The sequence below is a fragment of the Doryrhamphus excisus genome, chromosome 20, assembly GCF_030265055.1.
Source record: "Doryrhamphus excisus isolate RoL2022-K1 chromosome 20, RoL_Dexc_1.0, whole genome shotgun sequence".
Lineage (NCBI taxonomy): Eukaryota > Metazoa > Chordata > Actinopteri > Syngnathiformes > Syngnathidae > Doryrhamphus > Doryrhamphus excisus.
In genome coordinates this window covers 15,440,437-15,463,766 of record NC_080485.1, presented here as the reverse complement: position 1 = coordinate 15,463,766, position 23,330 = coordinate 15,440,437, and the positions used below count along the sequence as shown (strand labels likewise).

At 38.5% G+C, this 23,330-nt stretch overlaps 1 protein-coding gene across 4 annotated transcripts in view; it reads right to left on the bottom strand.

The window, feature by feature from the left end:
* LOC131107854 (VPS10 domain-containing receptor SorCS1-like) overlaps positions 1–23,330 on the bottom strand; it is a 103,101-nt gene that overhangs the window by 27,405 nt on the left and 52,366 nt on the right. For all 4 annotated transcript variants that reach the window (XM_058058268.1, XM_058058269.1, XM_058058266.1 and 1 more), the window contains 10 exons: positions 22,227–22,326; positions 21,837–21,995; positions 19,113–19,186; positions 9,896–9,960; positions 7,130–7,248; positions 6,782–6,871; positions 6,148–6,327; positions 2,515–2,661; positions 2,315–2,417; positions 841–917 (listed from right to left, as the gene is read on the bottom strand). In XM_058058268.1, coding sequence (XP_057914251.1) covers positions 841–917; positions 2,315–2,417; positions 2,515–2,661; positions 6,148–6,327; positions 6,782–6,871; positions 7,130–7,248; positions 9,896–9,960; positions 19,113–19,186; positions 21,837–21,995; positions 22,227–22,326 — 1,114 coding nt within the window. The remainder of the gene's footprint in view (positions 1–840; positions 918–2,314; positions 2,418–2,514; positions 2,662–6,147; positions 6,328–6,781; positions 6,872–7,129; positions 7,249–9,895; positions 9,961–19,112; positions 19,187–21,836; positions 21,996–22,226; positions 22,327–23,330) is intronic.

Below are 23,330 nucleotides of genomic sequence, written 5' to 3'. Positions count from 1 at the left end.
CTAACACCCCTATATTCAGCTTTACACTCGCATTACATGAAAACTTACACATTAGCATTAGGAATGCCTAATGCTAACATTACTAAGTACTACATATCCTTTAATGTTCAATAGTCATAAAACAATGATCATTCATTCATCACGAGAGTCGCGGGGGTGCTGGAGCCTATCCCACCTGTTTTCGGGCGGGGTAAACTTTGGACAATTTGGAGTCGCTAATTAACCTAGCAAGTTTTTGGAATGTGGGAGGAAACCGGAGTACCCGGAGAAAACCGACGCATGCACGGGGATTGCTGAGGGTGGAATTGAACTCGGGTCTCCTAGCTGTGAGACCTGTGTGCTAACCACTCGACTACCGTGCAGCCTTTCCATCTTGGAAATTCAATGTTAATTAAATGCAGGTAATTTGCTTACAATTTGTGTTGTAAAAATTCTGTTAAATAGTAAAAATTATATATACTGAGATATACTTGTACAAATTTATGAAAAAATATTTTAAAAACGAGTTTAAATAGAAAAATTAAAACATGATATGTTTTTATGACTAGTTATTATTACACTGCGGTGGTGTAGAACAGCATTCCATAGCTGTAATGTTTTAGTGACATGAAAGTGGGAAAAAGCTGTCAGCACAATAACAGGAAGTGTCAGTCAAAACGGAGCATTATTATCTTTGAAAAGGTTGCCTTTGCCTACTGCGCTTATGGAACGCTGCGGTGAGGGTACGGCTGCTTATTTTAACCACCGCCACGCGTCTTCTACACGACGCTACGTGGGCAAAAAGCGATTCTCTTACATTACACTTACATGCTGCATAAAGTCTTACGGCGAAAACATTACCTCTTTCCATGTGTTCCCGGCATCAGACGTGATGAAGATGCTGACATTGGTGGTGGTCAGCTCCGGTCCGACCACACCTACATACAAAAGTACACAGAAGCCATTTTCAGTGGATAATACATCTATTACTGGGGTGGTATTCCTGTGTATTTTTATATTGCCGCCATACACGACATACGATATGGCGTCTCACCCTCCTCGTCTGGTTTGATGTTGACCTTTTCCTCCAATTTTGCATCGGCATTTGCAATGAAAGTGACAGCTGTAATGATTACTGTATTTTTTTCATAGGTTGGCTGTTCCTGCAACTTATACTCCAGAGCGACTTTATGTTCCATAAACACTGGACACCTTTTGTGTTCATGTTTATTTTTTGTGTAGCTGAATAAGCATTGTGTTAGCATAGCTTACACCTATTCAGCCTGTTCTCTATTCTTTGATTGTTAGAACTTGCCTTCCAAGAGGACGTAATGTCTGTTTTGGTCAAGTAGTTTGGAAAATAAATTACTCGCAAAAAATGCGACTTATACTCCAGTGCGACGTATGTATGTTTTTTATACCTAATTATGCATTTTTGGCCTTGTGCGTCTTATACTCTGGAGCGACTTATAGTCCAGAAAATACGGTACATTTGTTTTCGCAGTATAAAATGCATTTAAAAAAAAGTATAAATTGCATAAAGTACATATAAAAATGCTCACCACTAATGATGTTCAATAAAGCGGGTGGAATGATTACTGACCTCGGATGAATGAGATGTGTTTCCCACAAAAAACTTTATTTTCTGACAAAAAAAAATAACTATATATAAAATAATAAATGTAAATAAATATATAAATATATAATAATATAAATATAAAATAAATAAAAATTAAAAATAAATAAATAATATAAATAAAAATAAATAAAAATAAATAAAAATAACTATATAAAACATAATGTGCACATTTGCAAAGGTGTAAATGCTGAGTTACAAATATGTGGAGACCCACTTTACTGATTCACCCCCACCCAAAATGGTCATCACAAAATACAGAATGAAATATTTCAAGAATGTGTTTCATTTACAGTTAACAGGGAAAAAAATATTACTCAATATTGTTAACTTCCCGGGTACCTTATGAGTGTTAAGTTGCTGTGTGATGAGTTTAATGTTGTTTGTAAGATGACACCTTGACTCAGACTGTCATATCGATTAATTACCTGAACTTTCCGATGGGTTTGCTAGCTGGTCGTGAGTTGTTTTTTTTTAATAGATCATGATTGGCTCCCGTCAAATACCAAAATGCGTACCACAATGTATCATCTTAAGATGTTGACACGTGTTATGTATGAACAAATATGGGTTTTTTCTTTACATTTATTGGGTGCGGCTTTTACACTGGAATTTCCGGTCCGTAAAATATGGCGGTTAAAACAACGACATCATTGAAATAACAAGGTCAACTTTTGTGTACCGATATCATCTCCTCACCTGATGCGATGATAACTCCTGGCGCCGTATCTTTGCTGACGATGTTCCCGGAGGTGTAAGGATTCTCCGACACGTGCAGGTGAAGATGCAAGGAACAGTACGGCTAACACACACACGTAGAAGTGAAGCTTTGTAGCCATTGATAAATCCATGTTTCATTTGTGATTGTCACGTTAGCAGATTGACAACGTGATACTCACTTGCTCGCAATCCACCCTTTTTCCCTGGAGATCCGTCAGCGGGGCCTGCAGGAGGCGCCAGTCTCTGCCTTTGTTGTACGTAATATAAGTTTTCACTTGGTTCTCGACAACTTTATTTGACAGGAACACGCCTTTAATCCCGGCAACCTGCAAACATGAAACAGGAGAGCGGCGGAAAGAAACATCACAAAAAAGGGTGTTGGTAGAGAAGGGAGAAAAAACAAGCATAAATTATTCAAACTCAAGCAAAGCCAATGCTCTAGTTAGGGGAGATAGACATGTCAGGAAGCGATAGTTTTCCTGACAGGGAGCACTTTTTTGGACCATCTGTAGGACCGTGCAGAATGAAAACAACATCTGGCACAGCCCCTGAGATATTTCCACTTTTTTTTTTTTTTTTTTTTTTGAGCGACTCTCACTAGAACGCCTACTGCTGCTGCACGTCTTTGTCATCGCACACACGCTGGTGCCGCTGAGTCACTGCCGCTTCAACATTTGGGGGCACGCAGGTCAACGAGCGAGGGATGCCCGGGCGAGGTGTTTTATTTGCTAAAAATAAAAAAAAAACACACGGACACGGAACAGGGCTTCTTGTCGAAAACAAGATTTTTTTTCACAATAAAAGTCACACATGCAAGATGATCTCATCTTCTTGTAATTATAGCAACATCTTATTGTCTTTTGATGCCGGGTCCGCTTCAAAAGCATCATATTTTTGTAATATTTTCTACAAAAGTCTTAATAATGATATGGAAATATATATATTTATTTAATATTTGATCTTTTTTTGATCAAATATTCATCAAAATCTATCTATTAGAATATGTTCCACTCTGTGTGTGCTTTGACAAGGGAAAATATTCCATTCCCAACAACATTGACTTTTTTGCTTTTTGTAATATTTTCTACTAAATTATGCAAATATATGTATTTATTAACGACTCTCGCCCTAATGCAGCTGGGATAGGCTCCAGCATACCCACAACCCTTATCTTATTGTCTTTTGATGCCGGGTCCGCTTCAAAAGCATCATATTTTTGTAATATTTTCTACAAAAGTCTTAATAATGATATGTAAATATATATATTTATTTAATATTTGATCTTTTTTGATAAAATATTCATCAAAATCTATTACAATATTTTCCACTGTGTGTGTGCTTTGAGAAGGGAAAATATTCCATTCCCAACAACATTCACTTTTTTGTGTTTACTTTCAGAAAATGTATTTCTTTTTTTTGTATTTTTGTAATATTTTCTACAAATGTCTTAATAATGATATGCACATATTTACATTTATTTAATATTTTTTCTTTTTTTAAATAAAATATTGATCAAAATCTATTAGAATATGTTCCACTCTGTGTGTGCTTTGAGAAGGGAAAATGTTCCATTCCCAACAACTTTACTTTAACTTTAAGTGTTTACTTTCAGAAAATGTAATCTTCTTGTAATTATAGCAGTATTTTTGTCTTTGTGTAATATTTTCTACTAAATTATGCAAATATATGTATTTATTAACGACTAGTCCAGGGTGTACGCTGCCTCTCGCTCAAAGGCAGCTGGGATAGGTTCCAGCATACCCGCAACCCTAGTGAGGATGGATGGATTTATGGATTTATTAAATATTTTATTTTGAAATTACTATTTCAGATATTGTTGGCACCATGCCCTTTTACAAGGCAAAATATTTTGGAATAATAAATAAAATATGACATTTAATATATTGGAATATTTTCTACTTAGTATTAAAAAGTAGAAAATAATCCATTCTAAAAAAATTGTTATTTTTAACTTTCAGAATATTTATGTTGTATTTTAAAATGCTAAATTCTAAATCATGCTATGCTAATATACATATTCATATTTTATACATGTCTTGATCACATGAATGTAATAATTTCTGTACTTTAATAATGATCTGGGGTGCATGAGAAAGCATAGCTCTGGTCAGCAGCAGCAACTGAACCGGTGTTGTAATCCCGTTCAGGAAGCGAGTGTGCACGCGAGGAACCATACATCCATGAATCCAGCCTGCGACACGAACACGCATGTGCGACCTCGGCAGACATCTGTCAGCACTCATCCATGGACGCAGCCGTTTGCAGGCCTGGTGGCTATAAGCCACTGCTGGTGCCTGGCGTTGGCTTCCACGCAGCCATCTTATATAAGAGACGCGGGCCCGGCGAGGGGTTGCAATGCAGCAGCATCTGTTCCGTTCCGGCGAAGACACGGCAGAATAGGAACAATGTTTGCGATGCCCGCCGAAGCTCAGTACTCGTCAAAAGGCAGACGCCGGTGTTTGTTGTTGTTGCGGCAACAGGAACATATTTTAGGAAGCCGTTTCCTCGTCTCCCACTGGGACGACCAAGGGAATCTTGTTTTTCTTCCTTGTGTACCGTCTTCATCACGTTTACTCCATCGTGATTGTCACATTCTTGTCATTTATTTCCTTCCATTGTGGGAATTGATCAAGGCAAATATTACATCAGATATGCAAGAATAGAAGAAAAGTAATTCCTTGTTTATCAACCCCACATGACCGTGATAAGTGGGATTCCTTATTTAGAAATGGAATATTTTTGTAGTTACAGCATCGAAAACCTGTTTCGAACCACTTTCTAAATACAGTTTGTAACATTATTAGAGCCCTCTAGATGTAAAATAGCAACCCTATAGTCACTTATCGTCACCCAATATAGTAATCAGACTAAAATCCGAGTTGTGTGTGTTGCTAGAAATGTGTTCCCTAGCAGAAGGACAGGAAGTGAGCTCGGGGGTTCAGAGTTGAGTTTTAGCTTGGCGTGGCTAAAGCTAATAATAGGCCGTATTCAACTACAAAATAGCATGATTTTTAAATTCATAGTCCATAGGTATGAATGTGAGTGTGAATGGTTGTTTGTCTATATGTATGTGCCCTGTGATTGGCTGGCCACCAGTCCAGGGTGTACCCCGCCTCTCGCCCGAAGACAGCTGGGATAGGCTCCAGCACCCCCACGACCCTCGTGAGGAAAAAGCGGTAGAAAATGAATGAATGAATGAATGAATGAATATTTTCGTAGTTACAGCATCGAAAACCTGTTTACCACTTTCTAAATACGGTTTGTAGCATTATTAGAGCCCTCTAGATATGAAATAACACCCCTATAGTCACCTATCATCACCCAATATAGTAATCAGACTAAAATCCGAGTTGTGTGTGTTGCTAGAAATGTGTTCCCTAAAGAAGTGGACAGAGGCGGAAGGACAGGAAGTGAGTTTTAGCTTGGCGTGGCTAAAGCTAATAATCGGTCGTATTCAACTACATGCATGCGTGGGTTTTCTCCGGGTACTCCGGTTTCCTCCCACATTCCAAAAACATGCTAGGTTAATTAGCCACTCTAAATTGTCCAGAGGTATGAATGTGAGTGTGAATGGTTGTTTGTCTATATGTGCCCTGTGATTGGCTGGCCACCAGTCCAGGGTGGACCCCGCCTCTTGTCCGAAGACAGCTGGGATAGGCTCCAGCATACCTGCCACCCCAGTGAGGATAAGTGGCATGAAAAATGGATGGATATTTCTGATAAACTGTGACGTCACATTTTGGAGTGGCCTTTTATTGTGGCCAGCCTGAATAAAAAGGAGATGCACCCACCTCGTAAAGGTCAATCATGATGTTGCCTTCAGGTCCCCCGCTGCTCACCACGTCGTCCAGCATCAGCGTGAAGAAGAGACCCCTTGACTCGGACATGTAAAGGTTATACGAGTCGTTCTGGTGCCAGTCTTGAATGGCGGCCACCACCTGGTTATCGTCGGTGCTGATGATCTGCAAGTCCTAAAAAAAAAAAAAAAAAAAAAAAAAAAACACATTATATACCCGGTGCAGGTTGCTAAGTAACAAGGCCCCGAGTCAAAAAGTAGTCGGCACTTAGTTGCCGGGGAAAAAAAAAAAAAAAAAAAGTGCAAATGTGCACAGCGGCAGAGCACACTTGTGATTTCTCACTCCATAATTGATCGTAATTGAGAATAACAAGGTCGGCGATGCACGCCATCGGGGTTGCGATGGCGGACAAAGACGGATGAACGTGCGGCGTGATGGTAAACACTTTGGGCTATAAATCTCTCATGACCCCCCTCCCCTGACACACTCCATTATTCGGCGCTAAATGCTTCCAGAGGACTATTTACAGCTCGTTTGGAGTCCAGTAAACGAGGAGACGGTTGACGGTTGACGGTTGACGGTTGACGGTTGACGGTTGACGGTTGACGGTTGATGTCCGACGTCTCACCTTTGGCAGGGTATACTTCGGAAGCTTCACCGGGTAGAAGGAGTGTCTTCTGTAGGACACATAATGGACAGATTGTCCTCCGATTGGCACCTGGAAAAAGAATAATCACATTTCACGGTGTCCTCTCGGATGCACGTTGTGATTTGCAACCAATTAGGACGCCGCACGTTATAGCGGAGACGAGCTTTAATACACAACACGGTGATTTTCAATTTCATGCACCCCCCCCAACATAATAGCCCCTTTTTACTTAATGGAGAAACATGACTGTACATTCAGATGCATGCCAATGCGGCTGTTTTTTAATTGACTTTTAATGAAGCCAGACCTTGATGATAAAAAACCCACCTGGATGAAAACATATTCATCTTGAACCACCAGGGAGTTGGGGATGATAAACCCCGGGAAAGGCTTGCCCTTGTTTCCCTCAGAGCAGTTTTGAAGTTTGCAAGTGATGTACTGTGACCCTGCGGGCAAAGCCGAGACAACAGTGCTAAAAATACAACAAAGGGTTTTGATTGGTGGGACAAATAAAATCAAGGTTTTTGCTTATGTTCGTGTTATTAAGGGAACCACGCGGACGCTGAGAATTTGGGCGAGTGGAGTCTCACCAATGGTGGAAGCAAAGAGAGAGAGAGAGAGAGAGCTGTCCCAGAGTGTTAGCGTCAGCCCGATGAGGCGTCTCTACGGGGGACGTGGCATGAACGCGCCGGCCTTTGGAGAAGCGGCCATGAGAAGAGCCGAGTGGTTCTTGTGTTTGAAGAAGAAATTCGAAATTTCATCCACCCAAGGCAGAATTATTAATAAGGATTATTGCCCTATTTTATTGCCTTTATATGCGACCTTCTCTTGGCCACTAGTAATTTTTCCTTGAAACAGGAACTGGACTCATCACTACTGGTTCCCCAGGGAACACATTTACTGTGACACTGCCTTAAATTGCGTATTTACTTAATTTGGTCTACTATATTGAGTCATACAAGTGTCAAGCCATTCAAAGCCAAGTACTGCATTCTTTATATATTATTATTATTCAGGTAATAGGAATGTAAATCTGGCTATAGGGGTGTTATTTTATGTATAGTGGGCTCTAAAACAGACTTTCTATGCAATAAATACATTCATTCATTTTCTACCGCTTTTTCCTCACGAGGTTTCGCAGGGGTGCTGGAGCCTATCCCAGCTGTCTTCGGGCGAGAGGCGGGGTACACCCTAGACTGGTGGCCAGCCAATCACAGGGCACATATAGACAAACAACCATTCACACTCACATTCATACCTGTGGACAATTTGGAGTGGCTAATTAACCTAGCATGTTTTTGGAACGTGGGAGGAAACCGGAGTATAGCATAGAAAACATAGAAAAGTTTTTTTTACCACTATTAGAGCCCTCTAGACAAACACTAACACCCCTATAGTCAGCTTTACACTCGCATTACATGGAAACTTACACATTAGCATTCGGAATGCCTAATGCTAACATTACTGACACCTAGTGACCAGTGTAGAGTACTACATATCATTTATTTTTCAATAGTCACAAAACAATGATCATTCATTCATTCATTTTCTGGCGGGGTACACCCTGGACTGGTGGCCAGCCAATCACAGGGCACATATAGACAAACAACCATTCACACTCACATTCATACCTATGGACAATTTTGGAGTCGCCAATTAACCTAGCATGTTTTTTTTGGAATGTGGGAGGAAACCGGAATACCCGGAGAAAACCCATTGCCCTATTTTATTGCCTTTATATGCGACCTTCTCTTGGCCACTAGATGTCAGTAATTGTCTGATGATACAGGAACTGGACTCGTCTCTATTGGTTCCCCAGGGAACACATTTACTGTGACACTGCATTGTATTTACTTTATTTGGTCTACTATATTGAGTCATACAAGTGTCAAGCCATTCAAAGCCAAGTACTGCATTGTATATATTATTATTATTCAGGTAATAGGAATGTAAATCTGGCTATAGGGGTGTTATTTTATGTATAGTGGGCTCTAAAACAGACTTTCTATGCAATAAATACATTCATTCATTCATTCATTTTCTACCGCTTTTTCCTCATGAGGGTCGCGATGGGTGCCGGAGCCTATCCCAGCTGTCTTCGGGCGAGACTGGTGGCCAGCCAATCACAGGGCACATATAGACAAACAACCATTCACACTCACATTCATACCTATGGACAATTTTGGAGTCGCTAATTAACCTAGCATGTTTTTTTTGGAATGTGGGAGGAAACCGGAGTACCTGGAGAAAACCCACGCATGCACACGGGGAGAACATGCAAACTCCACACAGAGATGGCCGAGGGTGGAATTGAACCCGGGTCTCCTCTGCTGTGAGGTCATCAGAAAATATATGAATTTAAAAATCATGCTATTTTGTCTATTATTAGCCTATTATTAGCTTTAGCCACGCTAAGCTAAAACTCACTTCCTGTCCTTTCGCCTCTCCACTTCTCTATGGAACACATTTCTAGCAACACACACAAATCGGATTTTAGTCTGATTACTATATTGGGTGACGATAGGTGACTATAGGGGTGTTATTTCATATCTAGAGGGCTCTAATAATGTTAAAATGGGATTTTGGAGTCTCCAATTAACCTAGCATGTTTTTGGAATGTGAGAGGAAACCGGTGTGCAAACTCCACACAGAGATGGCCGAGGGTGGAATTGAACCGTGGTCTCCTAGCTGTGAGGTCTGCACGCTAACCACTCGACCACCATGCCGCCGCAATAAATAAATATTGAAAAATATTAAATTAATTATTGGTGAATCCTATTTCACAGAAATTCACTTATCACTGTCAGATCTGGAACCAATTAACCGTGATGAACGAGGGATGACTAAACATTAGCATGTTCAAAGCTCATTTTTTGCAATTTTTAATCGCCACTCGGACGAAAACTTCCCGGATTGGAGACTTCCATAGATCCTTGATTAGACGCATTAACCCAAAACGTATGTAAGCAAATCCATTTTTGAAGGTAAATCCGATTACAGTCGTGGTTCGATGAGCGCTGTCTGGCAATATGACGTTTCTATGTGAGTTAATAATTCATTTTGACCTCTGACCTTGCCAACGACGATACTTACGTCCATCAGAGACGCTGATCTCCAGGTGAATCATTCCTTGCTCTTTGTCCAAACCCAGTCTGGACCTGAGAAACGACATCAAACATCCAAGAATGAAGTAAACGTAAATATGGATATGCATGTTCACAGTTGGTGTCTGTTGTTATGATGGCTAATAAACTGAAGCAACTTAAATTGGCTCCGCCTTATGGGCCGGGAACTACAAACCAGAACAGGAAATGCCAACGTCTACGTCAACATGTGAGCAGTAAGGACAAGAAGAAGAAGACGGCCGGAGGGCGTTGACGCCACACAGGACACAGAAGAGCATCCTCAGCGGCGTGGGGTCCTCGCCATCTTGACAGGCGAGATATATCCCGCCCGTGGCGCCGTAGTGGACACTCAAAAGAAATACTAATTAACATGAAGTATACTGAAGTATGAGTGTTTCCATAGCAACCATTGAGGGTTTTTTTTCTCCTCATGCCCTCTTTAAAATACAGTATTCATTCCAATGACAGTATTGGGAAAAACCATTTCAATAATTAAGCCAAAAGCGTTCATGCGACGACTCGCTGTGTGGACTCCTGACTGGGAAAGGCAGAAAGTGAAATCATTATCTTACAGCAGGGGTGGACAAACGTTTTCCGTGGGTCCACATAGTGGAGAAGGAAAGGATGCAACTTTGATATTTTGCCAAGCAACACATGTAGTTATGCTAATTAGTTATATAGATTTAATATAGATTTCATCTCATTTCATGTCCCTCGTCCAACGTCAGCTGGGATAGTTAGGGATACTATGGGATGGCATATATCATACACCAAACATACACAACCATCCTGAGGGTAGGCAGCATGGAAAATGGATGGATGGATGGATGGATGGACGGATGGATGGATGCACGGATGAATGAATGGACAGATGAATAGATGCATGCATGGACAGATGGATGGATGATGGACGGATGGATGGATGGACAGACAGATGAATAGATGGATGGACGACTGCATGCATGGACAGATGGATGGATGGATGGATGGACAGATGGATGATAGAGGGATGGATGGATGATAAATGGATGCATGGACGAATGGATGGATGGATGAATGCATGGATGGATGGATGCATGGACGGATGCATGGATGCATGGATGCATGGATGGATGGATGGATGGATGGATGGATGGATGGATGGATGGATGGATGGATGGACGAATGCATGCATGGATGGATGACTGGTTGGATGGACGAATGCATGCATGGACAGATGGATGGATGGACGGATGGATGATATAGGGATGGATGGATGGATGATGGATGGATGCATGGACGAATGGATGGATGAATGCATGGATGGATGATGGATGGATGCATGGACGGATGGATGGATGGACGGATGGACGAATGCATGGATGGATGGATGGATGATAGAGGGATGGATGATGGATGGATGGACGAATGCATGGATGGATGATGGATGGATGATGGATGGATGGATGGATGGATGGATGGATGGATGGTTGGACGGATGGACGAATGCATGCATGGATGGATGGATGGATGATGGATGGACAGATGGATGGATGGACAGATGGATGGATGCATGGACGGATGGATGGATGGACGGATGGACGAATGCATGGATGGATGGATGGATGGATGATAGAGGGATGGATGGATGGACGAATGCATGGATGGATGATGGATGGATGGATGGATGGTTGGACAGATGGACGAATGCATGCATGCATGGATGGATGGATGCATGGATGGATGTCAGCTTTGTCATACACAGTAGGTGAAAAAGCACTGGTCTACAATCAAAAACTAGTGATTTTTTTTCACTTTTTTCACTAATAATGAAAAAGTAAGTGAGAAGTGCAGATCGTTAAGGTTCCAAAGATCCAGTATTGAAAATGAAAATAGGACATTTATGCAAAATAAGGCAAAAATGTGAGTTTATCAGAAGGTAGAGTGTGTCTACAAGCAAGCGGTTGTATCTGAAAGCCTGTCTGCACATTCCAATACATTCATTTTCATTTTCATATGTCTAGACTTTTCATATCAAATATTTTGCTTTTATTTCCAGCAATCTCTCTCTTTGAAGTGGTCACAATGCATGCATGTAGAGAATTTTCATGAACGGTAGCAGAAATTGACTTTTGCATCAGAGTTTTTTTTTTTAAACTACAAAGCAGATCATTATAAGCAGCTGGTGGCAAACCTCCTGAAGTTCCCTAAAGCCTTTGGCTGCCATGTGTCACTGAAGATACACTTTTGACGTTGCCATCTAGATTTCCTTCCAGTGAACTGTGGGGAAGTAAGTGATGAGCACGGAGAACCCTGCTGAGTAGCGGAGACAAGCTAGAAGGTTTCCTTCAGATACTGATGAAGGGAACTCGGCGTTTTAAGTCATACTTTAGCTTGTTTTTCAGAAGTTATTCAATCACCTGATGTCTTAAGATACTTCTTGTTTATTTCTTGACGGATGAAGCGCAACTTAAATATTTGTAAAATATAAATATTATTTTTATTAATTACATTTTTACATATATTGGGCATTAATTTTTTTTCTTTTAATATTTTGATTTGTTAAAAATTACTGTGTATTTATGTATTCAAAATATTGTATAAATAATAAATAATAAATAATAAATAATAAATAATAAATAATAAATAATAAATAATAAATAATAAATAATAAATAATAAATAATAAATAATAAATAATAAATAATAAATAATAAATAATAAATAAAATATAGAGTATTCATACATGAAGATATGCCAGAATTGTGCCCAGAGTTTACTTTACATCTGGAGTCCATTTTGTTTGTTTTAGTTTGTTTTAGTTTTCTTGTTAAATTACATTTTTTGCATATATATTGGGCATTACAATTTTTTTCTCTTAATATTTTGATTTGTTAAAAATTACAGTGTATATATGTATTCAAAATATTGTATAAATTAAATAATAAATAATAAATAATAAATAATAAATAATAAATAATAAATAATAAATAATAAATAATAAATAATAAATAATAAATAATAAATAATAAAATTGAAATATAGAGTATTCATACATGAAGATATGCCAGAATTGTGCCCAGAGTTTACTTTACATCTGGAGTCCCTTTTGTTTTGTATTTGTTTGTTTTAGTTTTCTTGTTAAATGACATTTTTTAAATAAAATGTGCCGCACTTTGGACACCGCTATCCCGCGGATTCAATAATAAAATGCAATAACTAAATAAATTCAACTAAATCCATGAGCATAAGAAGAGGAGTAATAAACGTGAAAATAAATGTGAAGCGCTTGTATAGGATGTGATGAGATGGCGTCGGTATACCAGATGAAACGTTCGGAATTCCGAACTGCTTAAAGAAAAACGATGAACTTTTATCCATGCATGTCGATGGCTAATGAAGCGTCTGTGTTATGGATACGATGTAAATAATAAATGAAATGTAGAAGAGAGAGAATAGACAATGTGGTCCATATTTAGCCCTCGTGCTTCATGATGATTCCATGTGAGAGGATCTTCATAACTGCTGGGTGTAGCACCGTATTCTATTGGCTATAAACCACCTGGGGGGGGGGGGGGGGGGGGGGCTCCCACCAAACACACAAAAGACACTCCCACCCACCGAAGTCGTTTTCCTGGTGGTTTATGACTTGTGTTGTTTCAAGTTTGAGCCCACAGAATAGGATACGGAAAAGGCAGGCCCATAAATGGCCCCCAAAGGGGACTATAATATGTGCTTCAACGTTTGGGCATGGATAATATTTCTTTGGAGGTTTTTTTAGTATCCTGTCCCTCTTATGTCGCTACTGGTTTGCCTTAGCGGGGGCCACGATGAGTGGAAGGAACCTTTTTTTGCAACTTTCACAATTTTATCTTCATGTTCTCCATCCACGCCGATGAGGGGTGACCACTTGTTGTATTGACGGCGGCCGTTTTGACACAGGATGAGCTGCTTCTCATTTTCCATCTGGTGTCTGAGCTCCGATATAACAAGGCGCCGTCCTGCTTCCCTCAGCACTCTGTAATTGCTTGCCAGCTCCATCTCTTTTAATGGACTTTCTGTCCAATACTTCATCCTATTCTATCAGCAAACAGCAGCCCTTGCTCCGAGATGGAGCCCCGGCGATGTTAAACTGCCCCCCGGCCCATAACTAATACGCACACCCCCTGCGTCTGCCCGGCCGGGGTGTACGTATGTTCAAAAGTTCTTGTAAATCATCTTTGTTGGATTCTCTCTCCAGAAGGGTGCAGGGTGCAGTTACGTAATACCTTCATGGAAGCGTCAGCGTTGAAGGGAATTTATGGGGGTGTTCCACTTGAATTTATTTCCTCGAGAAGAATCTAATTTTAACATCAGAATCAGGTTGTTCATCCTGCTTGGCTTCAGAATACAAAATCAAACACCAACTCATGCCGACGCTTTTATTTGGGAGCCTCACCGGAGCGCCAATTACGGTAGTTTGACTTTTAGGTGACTCGGGTTTTGTCATCAGGGTCATCATTAAGCGAGCGGCAGTTCTTAGTGGAATTATCCGAACATGAAAACTCTCTATACATATTTATATAGGAAATATTCATACAATGATAGAAAATAAACAATGCAGAACGTTTCTCATATTTGTATTTTGAAGAGTATGGCTCAACACAGCAGCAACACAAAATGCAAACAGATGAGCCGGCTCTCATTTTAATTTGATTTAATTTGATTCAAAATGTGTCGCTTTCTTTACATAAAATTATGATTGTAAAGTCAAGTCAAGTCAAGTCAAGTCAATCAAATGCCTAGCTGGGAAGTCAGCGCGCTAACCACTCAATCACCGTGCAGCTAAAATTAAATTAAATTAAATTAAATTAAATTAAATTAAATTAAATTAAATTAAATTAAATTAAATTAAATTAAATTAAATTAAATTAAATTAAATTAAATTAAATTAAATTAAATTAAATTAAATTAAATTAAATTAAATTAAATTAAATTCAAAATGTGTCGCCTTTCTTTACATAAAATTATTAAATTAAATTAAATTAAATTAAATTAAATTAAATTAAATTAAATTAAATTAAATTAAATTAAATTAAATTAAATTAAATTAAATTAAATTAAATTAAATTAAATTAAATTAAATTAAATTAAATTAAATTAAATTAAATTAGGCGGCACGGCGGTCGAGTGGTTAGCGCGCAGACCTCACAGCTAGGAGACCAGGGTTCAATTCCCACCCTCGGCCATCTCTGTGTGGAGTTTGCATGTTCTCCCCGTGCATGCGTGGGTTTTCTCCGGGTACTCCGGTTTCCTCCCACATTCCAAAAACATGCTAGGTTAATTGGCCACTCCAAATTGTCCATAGGTATGAATGTGAGTGTGAATGGTTGTTTGTCTATATGTGCCCTGTGATTGGCTGGCGACCAGTCTAGGGTGTACCCCGCCTTACGCCCGAAGACAGCTGGGATAGGCTCCAGCACCCTCGTGAGGAAAAGCGGTAGAAAATGAATGAATGAATTGAAATTAAATTAAATTAAATTAAATTAAATTAAATTAAATTAAATTAAATTAAATTAAATTAAATTAAATTAAATTAAATTAAATTAAATTAAATTAAATTAAATTAAATTAAATTAAATTAAAATTGATTTGATTCAGAATGTGTCGCCTTTCTTTTCATAAAATTAGTAAAGTAAAGTAAAGTAAAGTAAAGTAAAGTAAAGTAAAGTAAAGTAAAGTAAAGTAAAGTAAAGTAAAGTAAAGTAAAGTAAAGTAAAGTAAAGTAAAGTAAAGTAAAGTAAAGTAAAGTAAAGTAAAGTAAAGTAAAGTAAAGTAAATGTCTAGCTGTGTGATCTGCGCGCTAACCACTCAACCGCTGGGCAGCTTAAATTAAATTAAATTAAATTAAATTAAATTAAATTAAATTAAATTAAATTAAATTAAATTAAATTAAATTAAATTAAATTAAATTAAATTAAATTAAATTAAATTAAATTAAATTAAATTAAATTAAAATTGATTTGATTCAGAATGTGTCGCCTTTCTTTTCATAAAATTAGTAAAGTAAAGTAAAGTAAAGTAAAGTAAAGTAAAGTAAAGTAAAGTAAAGTAAAGTAAAGTAAAGTAAAGTAAAGTAAAGTAAAGTAAAGTAAAGTAAAGTAAAGTAAAGTAAAGTAAAGTAAATGTCTAGCTGTGTGATCTGCGCGCTAACCACTCAACCGCTGGGCAGCTTAAATTAAATTAAATTAAATTAAATTAAATTAAATTAAATTAAATTAAATTAAATTAAATTAAATTAAATTAAATTAAATTAAATTAAATTAAATTAAATTAAATTAAATTAAATTAAATTAAATTAAATTAAATTAAATTAAATTAAATTAAATTAAATTAAAATTGATTTGATTCAGAATGTGTCGCCTTTCTTTTCATAAAATTAGTAAAGTAAAGTAAAGTAAAGTAAAGTAAAGTAAAGTAAAGTAAAGTAAAGTAAAGTAAAGTAAAGTAAAGTAAAGTAAAGTAAAGTAAAGTAAAGTAAAGTAAAGTAAATGTCTAGCTGTGTGATCTGCGCGCTAACCACTCAACCGCTGGGCAGCTTAAATTAAATTAAATTAAATTAAATTAAATTAAATTAAATTAAATTAAATTAAATTAAATTAAATTAAATTAAATTAAATTAAATTAAATTAAATTAAATTAAATTAAATTAAATTAAATTAAAAATGTGCTCATTCTATGAATGGCATATTTCCTTACATTATTACACTGACTAACTATACTAACTCAGTGCTTCTCAAATAGTGGGGACACGGTGAAATGTTGGGGTGGGGGACATGAGAGGCAGGGAGGACTCTCAATATTGTACATGTATACCATATCACATTCATGAATTTGTGATATTCAGCGTGCAGTTTGACTCTTGGATACGCGTGTATGCTTCACTGCCTTCCATTTTGTTGCATTTCACTGCTTCAATAAATTGATATGATCAGGTTCTCAATAGTATTTCAAATCGGAGGGCGCAAAAACATTTCTGCCCCCCAGTGGCGGCACGATAGAAAGTACAAGTACTGTACTCTAAACCCATCCAAAGTGCAAGTTGTCAATTGTTACTGTTATCGGTCCCATCCATGCGTACGACTTCCTCACAAGGGGAGTTGATTAAGAAGAGCAAAAGGCTGAAAGCAAAATGACTTCAAATGTAAAGCACCGCCAAGGTCACATGTGACGTTTCTGTCTAATATTTCCCTCCAGAGAAGAAGAGGCATCAAACAACAGCCCCCCCGCTTGCAAAATGCAGCTCAAATGAGGCCATCAATCTCGACTGTCGTCTGCCGTATTTAACTTTTTCAGGATATCGACAATGGAGTAACGTGCTTGGGTCAAATGATCGCTTTGTCTTTGTACTTGGCTGGGCATCAAATCCCCAAGTCATCATCCGTAAAAAAACAAAACGTTGGTTAAAGACCCAACCTGGAATTCAACGGTTGCGTTTGCGCTTGCAAGACATCTTTCTTTGAAGCCTCGGATGGTGACGGACATTTTTGGGGCCGCCATGACTCGATATTTCATGAGCTGAATGTCTCAGCATCATCATGAAATATTCACCATCATGTGTAAACTAGTTGCTTAGTGCATTATGCACAAAAAAGTGGATGCATCCATAATTTAGCAGAACAAGAGCTGCCTCCCTAAACTCTTTGTCACCACGTCTGATAATAAGAAAGGCAGGATGATGTGCAATTACTCACGCAGGCGGAGTGGAAGTCATGTAACTGCAATCAGAGTAAAGGACATTTGGCCTGAATTTATTGACTTGCAGAGTCAATGCTGCAGTATGAGTCATCTGACATGTATATATGACCACTTCCTCACTCGGGGAGGAGGGGAGGGGGTTGGCTGTGGAAGCCCAATCGGTACATATCCCTTTAGCGTTAAGGCAGGGGTGTCCAAAGATTTATCGGAGGAACAGCAAAAATGGGAAAAGAACAAAAACTGTTTTTAGGAAGTCAGCCATAAAAAAAGGGTTGCTCCCATGCAGTGAGGAAGTGGTAAGTTTTTGTCTTAAAAAGTTTAGAATAGATAAAGTCGAGGCTAACTGGTTAGGTCCAGCAGTTAGAACAGCAAAAATGGAAAAAGAACAAAAAATATTTTTAGAAATGAATTAATGAATAAATGACGGATGTTTAGCGGTCGACTATAGTCCATTATTAGTCCAAATATATTGAAATACAAGCGATATGTCGTATTCTGCTCACTAGGTGGCAGTAACGGCACCTGAAAAATGCATGAAATCAGCCATAAAAAAGGTCTGCTCCCATTCCGTGTGGAAGTGGTAAGTTTTTGTCTTAAAAAGTTTAGAATAGATAAAGTCGAGGCTAACTGGTTAGGTGTCTAAGACTTACTGGAGGAACAGCAAAAATGGAAAAAGAACAAAAACTATTTTTAGAAATGAATTAATGAATTAATGAATAAATGACGCCTGTTTAGCGGTCGACTATGGTCCATTATTAGTCAAAACATATTGAAATACAAGCGATATGTCGTATTCTGCTCGCTAGGTGGCAGTAACAGCACCTTAACACTGCATGAAGTCAGCCATGAAAAAAAGGTCTGCTCCCATTCCGTGTGGAAGTGGTAAGTTTTTAAAAAGTTTAGAATAGATAAATTCAAAGCTACGCCGCCTCTTGCCCGAAGACAGCTGGGATAGGCTCCAGCACCCCCTGCAACCCTCGGTAGAAAATGAATGAATGAATGAAATTCGAGGCTAACTAGTTAGCTGGCTAGCTAGCGGCCGTCTCGAGTCTCTGCAGCACAAAAGTTGCACAATGCGGTGTCAGCGACGGAAAATAGGAATGTAAAAGTGACTATAGGGTTGTTATTTCATGCCTACAGGGCTCTAATCATGCTAAAATGTGTATAAGCGAGGCTTTTTGATACTCTAAAACTGAAAAATAGTCAATTTATTAACATCATGGACATTCATTTATCGTGGTTGAATATGGAACCAGCTAAAATGAATAAATAAATAAAAGGGGTGGTGGTATTATGAAAAACAAATAAAGTTGTATTTGTAAGTTTTCATGTCAGAAGGATAAAATCCAAATATTATGTAATAAAGTCATCATTGCCAGAAGAACGTTAAATAACATCAAATATGAAAAAAACAGCTATATTATGCGGATAAAGTATGTTTCAAGATGGGGGGGGGTGGGAGGGGCTTACCAGTAGAACCTGTTGGGGACGACGCCGTCGTGGACGAGCTGCCACCTCCTCCCGAATTCGACGGAGACGTAAAGCTGCAAAGAGAAGAACGAAGATTCGATGTTAATGAAAATGCAACAACGGCCAGGAGATGAAAGACGATGCTAAGTGTGCTAATGCATGCTAAGTGTGAATGCGCGAAGAGAAAAGACGAAATTCCGTGCAGACGGGCGGCGCTTTTTGATATGCAAATGAGCTCCCGTGTTTAAAAAAGTCTGACTCAGCATGATTGCGGCTTATTAATTGGCATGGGAATAAATTATTTCTCTGTCATTGCCGAGCGTTTCCCCCCTCACATTTAGAGATGACGTTTTCTCCATCACGCTAGTCATTAGCACGCCACGGCTAACGGATGACGCCGCCACGTTTAGCAGTTCCTCTCACATCCAGCAGGTGTCAGTACGGCTAGTTTCAATAAGACCACATGAACAAGGTTGACTTTGCTGATGTTGTTTTGGCGCAGTTTGCGGCGCCGTGTGATGTAACACCTTCTCCAGGGTTGGGGGGGGCGGGGCTTTTAAGAGGACTGGCGCCGTTTTGGACTCATCTCAGCACGCAACTTTTAAAAGACAAGACAATCCATAAATGGCAGATGAAACCAGTCCAGATGAAAGAAAAGCTGAAATTGACCTTTACAATAAACGCGCGGACCACCGCGGGGGGGCCAGCGTGTCCGGTGCATTTATATTCAAGAGGGGGGGGGGCTCGTCCACCAGCTTTAATCTCCGCCCAGCGCCATTTATCTCACTTCTCACACCTCGGCTGCTTTGCTCGCTCTCAATAGCGAGTCTGGGTGGGGGGGTTGGTGGGGGGGGGGGGGGGGGGGATTTGGGGGTGGGCGGGTAGCTTGATGTTTGGAGTGTTGAGTGAAGCCGACAGCGGGCTTCACACCAGCTAATAAAGGCAGTGTGTGTGTGTGTGTGTGTTATAACATTGTTTGCAAGGTCATACCGCGGTGACCTTGACGAGGCTTTATCCGGCCTGTGATGTCACCAGCGGTTACATTTTGGAGGGAAAACCTGCTTGGAGGTTAACGTTAGGGTCAATCGGCACAAACTCAACGTAAGAGTTTATGATGTGCGCGAAAAACAGGCCTTGAAGTGTTCACATGCTAACTGCTGCGGTTAGCTACTTTGCATCATAAAAAATGGTTTCTTTTCCTGGCAACAATAACGCTCATATAATAGCTAATAAAACAGTAATAACGTAGTAGTAGTGGCCGTTAAAAGTGCTGAATGGGATTTGATCGTACGTCCAGCGGCAAAAAATAATAACAAATAATGAAATTCCATGAAATAACATCAAAATAAAAGTTCGGGGGGGGGGGGGGGGGGGGGGGGGGGGCTGTGAGTCAGCCATAGAGGACCAGTGGTATAAAATATAGAATAACAACAAATAATACATTGATAAAAATAAAAATAAAAATAAAAATAAAAATAAAAATAAAAATAAAAATAAAAATAAAAATAAAAATAAAAATAAAAATAAAAATAAAAATAAAAATAAAAATAAAAATAAAAATAAAAATAAAAATAAAAATAAAAATAAAAATAAAAATAAAAATAAAAATAAAAATAAAAATAAAAATAAAAAAATAAAATGCATGTCATAAAAAATATACATTTTGAATGATGAGTTGTGATTGGTTGAAAAAGTGCATCATGTGACCTTTGACCCACACTACACTCACCATCATCATCATTCAAAAGCAACTGGTTTCTTGCTTTGACAGAAAACGATTTCAAGATTTACAGGAATATCCTTGGAAAAAACGATGGTCAAAGAATGAGATTATAAAAAATAATCTGATAAAAAAGGGAATAATGAAAAATAATGATGATTGGAAAGGAAAGACCGCAACTGAAACGCTTCCATAAGAATGGAATCACATCGGAAATAAATGCATTTAAATGTTTGGATAAATGTCATCAAAATAAAACATCAATTAGGTAAAACGATTTAAAAAATTAAAAGAAATTATTATTATTATTATTCGTATTATTAATATTGTAACTAATATTGTTGACCTTTGACCTTTATAATTCAAAATCAACCGATGTCTTGCTTTGAATGAAAATATCTTGGAAATGAATGACGTTAATAACAACTAAATAAAATCACTTTTAATTGTTTTTATTTGATAATTAAATCAAATTAAATGTAAAATAAAGATACATTAAAGTGACTGAAAATATTCTGAAAAAAATATATAAAAACTATTAAATAAAAGTAATAAATACATTTAATTCTTCATTTAAAAATAATAAAATAGGAGTAAAAAATCAATTTGAGAAAATTCTAATTAATAAAAGAAAAAAAGGTAAATCCTGCAATTGGTAGGACGTTGAATGACGTTTGCCTCCAGCTAAAAAAAAGCCTTATTTCATGAAAAAAAAAATGCTAAATATAAAGAACATAGAGAAAAGCGTAGCGCGCTTTAAAGAGCCATCCTTTTTGGTATGCATGAAGTCCTCCCTGGTAATTCATCCCACCAGCAGCTTCAGGTTTTATCGCTAGATAGATATTTTTCCCTGATGGGGCGTGTGATGGAGAGCCTGACTGAAGCCTCACGCGGAACCACCAAGTGCACCATCAGCATCACCTTTTGCTCCCACGTAGACATTTTCGTGAGCTGCGCTTTTTTTTTTTTTTTTTACTTCACGCCATCCGACAGCTCCGTGTTACCTTTTGGTCGTGGCTGTAAGCCAGGATCCAGTCCTCCTGCTCGGGGTGGAAAAGAAGACTGAGGATATCAAAGGCTAAGCTGTGTTTCTGATAGGACGCCCCCTCGTCAAGGCTAATGAGCAGGCTGCTCTCCACCTCCGGGTCGGTCAGGAGCATGATCTGAGATGAGAGGAGAAAGGAGATATGGGGGATGGGGTGGGGGGTATCAGCAGCCCAACCTGACAGCTCCCGTGCTGGAGGGCTTCATTGTGCTTCAGTGTACTCTCTCACACACACACACACACACACACACACACAGCGATGCCGCAGCCTCCCGCCGGGCTGCTTTGCAGTGAAAATGATAGCAACTCCGGCGCACGGAGCCGATGAGCTCCGACAGCCGCAACTTACCTTGCGCTTGTTGTTGGGGCTCACGTACAAGTAGCTCAGGATGGTTTTGGGCCCCACTTTCTCATTAAGTTTCTCGTAGGTGCTCCCGTAATCAGTGGATCTAAAATTCAATTAGGGGACACGGTGAAGGGGAGAATGGAGCAACACCTAGCGGTTAGGATGCTGATGGTATCATTAAGCATGTCAGGCAGGCGGAAAATTGCAACAGCAGAATTCTGCAAGCAATTTGCTAGATGAATGGAGATTTCTCTAATTATCAAAATAAACAAGGATATCTCATGTCGCATGCATAGTCCGGGGATGAGAACCTATTATCATCATTACTATTGCTATTGTTGACGCTTTGGGCACAAAACTTTTTTTCACTCAACTTTTACAACTACTGCACTTTATTTCCATTTTGGGAAAAAGACCCAAAATGATTCGGATTTGACCAACTGTACCTGTTGATGTGTCCTAACCAAAGATCATGATATGACTGATAGCGCATCACCACTACCAGGAGAACCAGAGGACACAGCAGGAGGAGACACCTGCTGTGGCCCAGCAAGGTGCACTGTATTCGGGCACACGCTCCCAGCAGCTGCCGTGTCACCATGGAGGTCTCTGCACATTTTTTTGCATTTTTTTAAATGCAGCAGCGCTGTCGTTTCAGGTGGCGGATAGCCATGTTATGAAAAGATAAAAAGTTATAATTATGAGATAAAAAGTCAAATTATGACATATGAAATCATAATTATGATATATAAAATGCAGATTTGGGAGAGTTCCATGTGATGAAGGCTCCAAGGAAGAAGTTGACATGGAATTATCTCAGAATTTTGACTCTTTATTTCACAAATATGAGTTTTTATCTTGTAGTTGTGACATATTATCTCATAATTATGACTTTCCTATTGCATAATTTGAACTTTATTTCATAATTTGGACCTTTTTTATTGTACTTTTATCTCATAATTATGACTTTCCTATTGCGTAATTTGAACTTTATTTCATAATTTGGACCTTTTTTTCTTGTACTTTTTGCTTTTTATTTCATAATTATGACTTTCCTATTACATAATTTGAACTTTATTTCATAATTTGGACTTTTTTCTTGTACTT